General features: G+C 37.3%; 1 protein-coding gene across 2 annotated transcripts; it reads left to right on the top strand.

Annotated features, from left to right (window-relative positions):
- LOC18776441 (transmembrane protein 45A) lies at positions 1141 to 6385 on the top strand. Of its 2 annotated transcripts, none has more exons than XM_007209404.2 (4): positions 1141 to 1366; positions 1915 to 2424; positions 5207 to 5703; positions 6047 to 6385. In XM_007209404.2, exons 2-3 carry the CDS (start codon positions 2078 to 2080, stop codon positions 5673 to 5675), a joined length of 816 nt encoding a protein of 271 aa, XP_007209466.1. In that variant the 5' UTR covers positions 1141 to 1366; positions 1915 to 2077; the 3' UTR covers positions 5676 to 5703; positions 6047 to 6385. The 2 variants fall into 2 exon arrangements, with proteins under 2 accessions (XP_007209466.1, XP_020419903.1); XM_020564314.1 differs by having other exon boundaries at positions 1912 to 2424.

Below are 7687 nucleotides of genomic sequence, written 5' to 3'. Positions count from 1 at the left end.
CCAGTTGCCTCTCTCTTCCCGTCTTTCTCTTTCTCCCCTTCTAGCCTACAAGGCACACTTATTCAAGAAAGATTTAGCCGAACTTGATCCAAGACGAAGAAGCTCATCGGTGTCCTCCTCCAGGCAGCGAGTGCGAGCCACGAGCTCTACGAGCGCCCCACGTGCCGCATCATCGATGAAGTTTAACCCATCTCAATGGCCTCATGCTCTTCAATCATATTCTTCATATCCAATTTTTCAGCCACAAACCCACACCACCACCACAAATTAACCCATCTCCACCCCCCAAAATCCCATCTTTCATTGCAGTGTCCCGATCTAGAACTTGGCCACCACTACCTACATCAAACTTCATATCCCCAACTCTTGTCCTACCAGTTGGCTGGAACATAGGCATTTTTAGAACCCTTTTTGTAAATTGTAAATCAATAAGAAAACCAAATAAACTACACTTAAAGACCTTCAAAATCCAAAGACACCAAAAAACAAGAATTTCACTTGAAGACCAATCTGTCCCATCACATCCACCCAGCAAGAAGCGTGTGGCAAAGTAAAGGAGAAAGAAAAGCAGATAGAGAGAGGTTGGGTAATTGATTATTTAAGTTTTTTTATTGTGTAATTATGGTGTGTAGTTGATTTTTTGATTTTTTAAAGGTAAAGAAAATTTTTATTAGTTTTTTTGGTCCATGGTGGATGTGTGATCCACTTTGCCTTATCAGATTGGTGGGTAAATGTTAGGAATGACTAAAATACCCTTGCTAAGTAAGCAATTTTAACATAATTTTGGATGAAGTTGACGGTATGGAATAAAGTGGAACACCAAATCATGGTCAAGGAGGTTAATTGGGCCATTTTAACTTTTAAAAGGCAAACTGAGAATTGACCAAAGTTTCAAGGGATACTATAGTAAATAAACTTATTCAATTGAAAAATAACATGTCAAATCTTATGCCAATTGTCACGTGACTATTTTTAACGATATGAATTTACTATCTAGGCTTGACACAGGTGATGAAATGGGAAAATAACTGTAAGAAGAAAATGACCCGACGGTGTAGATCTCGGATGGGCCCACCACGTTATGGGAGATATCGAGGTAGGCGCACGAAGGACACACGTGAAAACAATTCCCCTTCAACTATCTCCGTCTCATTTGCCTTTTTGCGTTTTCAGTCATCGGTCTCACGGATCATCACCATCATCACCATCATCATCATCACATTCACAAGAGACACAGCCAGCCAGCCCCCCTTTACACTTCCTTTTCTCTCTCTCTCTCTCTCTCTCCTCTCAGTCTTTGTGGCTTTTTGGGTCTGAAAAAAAGAAGACAAGGCTTTGATCAATCATACGCTTATTAGTATTGCAAGTACGTCAATTTGAATTATTAATTTTCCTTTTCTATTTAATATCCTGATGATTGCTCTTTACACACTAATCAATTACTTTGTAACACTAATTTCTTCAAATAATTCCACTCTATAATAATCATAATAAATATATTTATATATTTCTCTCTCTACCACTTTCTTTGGGAAAAGAAAGAAGCTGGTTTTGTGAATTGTGATGCAGTTTTATATGTGTAAAAGCTGGGTTTTTGTTTCTAGGCTGTCTTGAGCTGTTGGGTAAATTTCTACTCTTTTTTCACAATCTTTTTCTTCAAACAATTGTTTAATTGGGTTTTTTTTTTTATCATCTGTTCAACTTTGACTTTCTGGTGAGACCTTTTCTTTTTCTTTTTGTTTTTTGTCCAACTTTCAAATACCAACAAAGAGCTTGGCTTTCAAGAATGGTTCCTCTTCTTCTTTTCATCAAATGAGACTTTAGAAACTCAAAAGTATCCGTATTTGGAAATTTCATGAATGTAATTGACAAATACTGGCATAAATTTTCTAATCAAAGTCTTTTTTCTAGAAGAAGCAAATTCATTCAAAGCAAGAAACCCAAAAGGCAGCCACAACTTTCAACTGAAAAAGAAAAAGAAATTCAAAGTGCGACCATCAAAGTGTCTCCCCTTGAAAGGGAATGAACTGGTTTTGTTGAAGAAGGCAAAGGAGTTGCAGATAATATATCAGGCAAGATGGGGTCTTTCCCAGGTCATGCTCTGCCAGGGACGTTGTTTTTTGTAGTTGGGGTATGGCACGTATGGAGCTCGTTGGTGAGATATGTATCCAACCCCAAGTCCTTCCGAGTTCAGGTATGGAGTCCTGTGCCGGGTTTTGATGGGAGGCTCAAGTATTTGGAGCTTTATATTATAGCTATTGGTACTTTCATTGATATGTGTATCGAGCTTTTGTATTCGACCCATCTCAAGTTCTTTGTCAATGGAGTCTTGAACCCTTCTCACATGAATGATTTTGAGCACTCTGGAATGCTTCTTATGTTCTTTATCTTTGGCGTTGTCAGTCTGCTCTCAGAGAAGACAAGGTATGCTTGTAGTCAATTGATTCATCATGTTAATTTCCTTTTTCATTATCTTTTATGGCATGCTGTGTAACTATCTGTTTGATTCTTGGGAAAGTTATAGGATACAGAAAGAGATAAAATTATGGACTGTTAGATCTTTAGTACTTGAGACCAGTGTTTTACCTTAAGGCCTAAAACGAGGCGTTTGATCCAGAGCCTTGTATTGAAAGGCGCGGCTATTAAATCACTGCTTGAGACTGATGAAGTAAATGTTTCAGTCAATTGAGAGCATTACATTTTCTATTTACTCAAGTGAAAGTTTTCACTGCACCAAACACAAATTAACAGAAATGACACACATCCAAAAACTATTTTTTTTTCTGTTTTTTTTTGTTTGTTTTTGTTTCAGGTTGGAGGCATTTGTATCTGTGTTTCCTCTGTTTCTTTAGCAGTGTTAAGATTTTAATTGATTGTAATTATAGAAACTTACTAAGCAAAACTGTTGAAATAATAGTACTTGCACATGTAGATGGCTGTGTCACCTGGTGTGTATTAGGTGGGAATAATAATTTACAATTAGATATTCCAGAATCCAGTGCAAGTGAATAGGGCATGGGGTGGTTTACATTGAGTTCGGCCTAAGCTTCCTTCAGGCATTCTCCATCTGCATCATCTGTTTGTTGTCTCTAGGTTGTTTTCATTTAGTGGTTTTATTATCGTGTTGATATTGGTTTGACATTATTTCTCATGATTATTACCGGTTTCTAGTGAATCTGTATACTGAAACTAAGAAGATAACAAATTAATAATTTCCTCATTTAGGACATCTGTAAAACTTGGGGTTTCGCTCTGTTCTGGGCAACTCAACAATTTGGCTTGTTGTGCACAGTGTTTGGTATTAGTCAACCCAGTTTTTAAGAGTCAATGAAATGGCAATTTGTTATTTTATTTCTGTTCTGTGATAGCCTAAAATATTGTATGTCCGCACAGTTTGTAATGTGACTGGAAGCAAATGGATGTCAGCAAGACCCTCCTTTCAAACAGCACACCCTCTCCCCTTCACCACTTCCCTTCCTCCCCTAAAACCTTTGAACCCTGCAGTAGATTTCCCTTAATTCCTTAGCCCAAGAAATATCTGGTAGGGCCCCTATATTTATGGAACCTAGGCACTAAACAAGTCAGCTGAGAGGTATACATTTATGTCCTACTCAAGTCAGCTCTAGTCATGCAGGAGCAAACTTCCAACCAGCTCCATTGTTTGACCATGGAGGAAGAGTAGATAATTGTTTGAACTTTTATCAGCTCTCAAGATGACAGATTGACTCCTTTGCAGCCCATACAACCTGGTGCTACCCATTTTGTACGTGTGCATGCTGACATTGGAGGGGCTTCTTCCACTTCCAATTTTGAGCCAGGCCTGCTGACTTGTGAAACAGACCCCCCTGATGCCTTCCCTTTTTCTGAAACACAGTAGCTTCTAGATGCTACACATCAACCAAAAACCGTTAATTTTTTTTTTTGGGTTGCTATAGAAAAGAAGTCAATTTTCCTTTGGAGGAGTCTTCAATGACAATGCATTTGAACCTCCACCTCCCCTCTAGAGGTCAGAAAGTGGTGACACCACCTCAGCAGGTGGTGGAAGAAGGCAGCTGGTCCCAAACTTCAGGGGACTAGCTCTTATGCTCAGAATTTTGAGCCATTTTCTGAACCACCTGAAATTTATGGTCTGGTCCTCCTAACGTTGCCTTTGCTACTGTTTAAGTTCCTCCCTTTGATAGGTGAGGTAAGGGCTCTTACTCCTGTTTTTCCTAACCAAGTTGACATTCATGTCACCAGTACCTGTCAAGCCCTTGCGTGTTGAAGATGAATTAACAATGATTCTGACCATTTGAATAATCTACTTGTCCTAGTAAACTCAAAATAAAAGCATTGATGGGATGTCAATGATCTAGTCTGGTAGTTCATCTAGCAAAAAGAGCAAATAGAAGTAGAATAGGGTTGCGGGTTAGGGCATCAAAATGTTAGTGCTTGTGCAAGTTCTGTCTTTCTTTCCATGATCCAATTTTCTTGTGGGAACATTTACGAAGTTCCAGTCTTGGAATACTAAGGTTTAAGGCACCTCCAATTCTGAGTTTCTATTAGCTCATGCCTATTGAGCAGGACCTGAAGAAGCCCAATAGAACCGAAGTCCATGATAATTTGCAGCAGCCTGCAGAATGCAGATTAAATCCATTTCTGCAAAAATATCTTAGAATTACTTGCGAAACTAATTTTATAAAATAATAGGATCCAAGTCCTTATGAAAACTGATTAAATTTTTATGGGGGTTTTCTTGAGTTCTGACTAGTTAGTATGCAGACCTGAAAATTAAATTATGAGATGGCGGCAGCAACTTCATCAATCTTCTCCTCTGACTCAGTTCATTTATTGCTGCACAGTATATAGGGTTCAGGTAGTTTAAACACCTCATTAGATGGTTCAGGATGTTCTCATTGCCACATAGGCCTTAAGCCATTTGTTGTTGGATTCCCTTTTCTTATTTGATTTGTAGTTGGAATTTTAACATTAGAGACTACAGTTAAACATGGATAGGTGGTGAAAGCTATTTTCGCATTGTTATGGGTGCTTCAACAATATTACAGTACTCATCCGATCATAACCCCTAATTGTTAATTAACTGCTAATTTTTTCATCCATCACTTCATCTAAGCAATAACCTCTCTTACTTTTTTTGGCCTGTTGTGTATGTGATAACCTTGTAAGTATGTCTAATTCTTTTTTTCTTTTAATTTCTTGCATTTAGATTTCTTCCGTTGCCTGAAGGAGCTCTTTGTCTGATTGCTGCCACAGCATTCTGTGCAGAGTATCTTCTGTTCTACTTTCACTCAACAACTCATAAAGGCCTCGAGGGTTATTACCACATCCTCCTTGTCCTTCTAATTGGGCTCTGCATATTATCAACTGTTGCTGGAGCCCTCTTCCCAACCAGCTTTCCAATTGATTTATGTAGCGGTATTGCCATGACTCTACAAGGCCTCTGGTTTTATCAGACTGCATTCACTCTCTATGGCCCCATGATGCCAGATGGTTGTCAGCTTAAGGATGATACGATCTCATGTCATTCTGTGGACAATGAGGTCCGGGGTGAGTTGCTTGCAAACTTCCAGTTCTTTGTCCTGGTTCTTGGTGTACTTACTGCAGTTGTGGGAGGATATGGTTTTGTTGCTTTAAGATTTGGGCATTCTGATCCAAGGAGCTTGCGTGCGGTATAGGATGTATTGGTTGAAGATCGAAATAGGGGTACGCTAGCTTATCCTTGTATATATTTTTGTTGCAATGTTGGCAGTGGAATAAGTTGAAATAACCCAAAAACAAAAAGGGATGAAAAGCAGTCCTGGGGTAGCAAGATTTCTCTTTTGATGAAGCCTTTTTTATTATTATTATTTTTTTGGGGTAAATAAAATGGCACTGTTCTAGCATGATGATGTTTTCTTTTTGGAGAAAGTTTAAGAAAGAAAGATTGGAACTCAAGGGAAAACCATCAAAAAACGTTTGAATTAATTTTTAGGTTCAACTATTTCACTGTTTGTCTTCAAATCTGCATGCAACCAGTGCTGACAAAATTATTTATGTGATTTTACAGGTTTCTAATGCATATCTGCGGGAAAAAGAAAAAAAAAACTAATGCTTACGGGAGGGAAAAGCTCAAACATGGATTTGGAGTTTGAGGGTCATCAAGTATGTGGATGTACAGTTCGGCATTCATAACATCAAAGATACAAATAGAATTTTTTGTCAAAATAATGTAGAGGCCTTTTTGTTCAAAGTCATGTTTCTCCTAGTTTGGGCCAAAATTGACTTGGGCAAATTCCATAGCTTTAAAAAGAGATAAATTGAGATTGGGCCACAGAAAATCAGGAAGGACGCAAGACATACAATCTCTCTCAAACAGATATGATCAACATGATTTCAAGTTTCTCAACAACCTTCTTGCTTTCACGTCTTCATTTCCAGTCGACAACTTCTAAGAAATTTTTTGTTCGTTTGCTCTGCTTCTTCTTTGGGTTGGTATGCTTCTTTTTTTATTAGGCCTTTTAGTACCAATAATGGCACGCCTATAATAACATATTTCAGTCTATCTAGGGCCCAAATAACTTAGAACCAATACACCAGTACTAGAAAATACATTTGCACGCTTTTTGGGGTGAACAACCATATTACAAATTTGCCGAAAAGACAAAGTTATATTTAGAAATAAATATAAACCAATAATTTGCCACCTTAATTAAAACTTTTCTTCTTCCTATTTTTTTTTATAGAGGAATTAAAACATTTCTTAAAAAGGCACATTCAATTAGTCTCAATATCAAAAAGCACATTCAATAAGTCTCAAGATGTGGGAAATAGATACCTAGTCTTTTAGATTACAAAAACAGAGTTCTTTTTCTCCAAACAAAAATATCTTAAAACAAAGGAAAGAAGAAAATGAAGTAACAATGTCACAGCAATCTTTCAAAGAAACAATGAGATTGACAATGATTATGGTTCCAAAACAATGTCAGACATTAAATTAACACATAAATGTTGAGAAAAATACAAAGAGCAGAGAGAGAAAGAGAGAGATCGTAAATAATACTTCAGCTAAGAATAATCTCAACTCCTGCTCAAATCACAAGCAGATAAAGAAAAATGATATCAACATATGTTCCTATTAAATTACAGTAACATATCAATAAAACACCAAAAAAAAAAACAATACAGCAATACCATAGCAATACAAAATCAATACGACTACAATACAACCGCAATAAAATCACAATATGATTGCTGTTCTTGAAAAGAGGGCATGTAAACCCAGACTTCAAACCCCCCTAAAATTGGACCAAAATGCTCAAACAATGGCCACCTAATGCCAACACATGCTGTCATATTCAGAAAAGATGGTTTTGTTTGGGTTTGTTTAGGTTGCATAAGGGATTCGAAGAGAGATGAAATTGGGGTTTGGATTTGGGTAGAGAAGAAAATAGAGAGGAAGAGGAAGAACTGGGTTTTGAGGGCAAAGTTGTGGGTTCTGTAGGTTGTTCTTAATCTTCTTCTTTGTGAGAAGATGGTAGAGAGAGAGAGAGAGAACTAAATTTCAGAGAAAGTGATATGCGTGCAATAAGTGGACAATAAATATATATTTATAGGTGATAGTTGCAAAAAAATTGAAAAGATGTGGTATTTCCAAAAAAAATTATAAAAAGGATGGCATTTAGGACTATTTCCTTATAATCTATCACCT

Source organism: Prunus persica, chromosome G5 (genome assembly GCF_000346465.2).
Source record: "Prunus persica cultivar Lovell chromosome G5, Prunus_persica_NCBIv2, whole genome shotgun sequence".
NCBI lineage: Eukaryota > Viridiplantae > Streptophyta > Magnoliopsida > Rosales > Rosaceae > Prunus > Prunus persica.
This window is presented reverse-complemented; position numbering and strand designations above follow the sequence as displayed.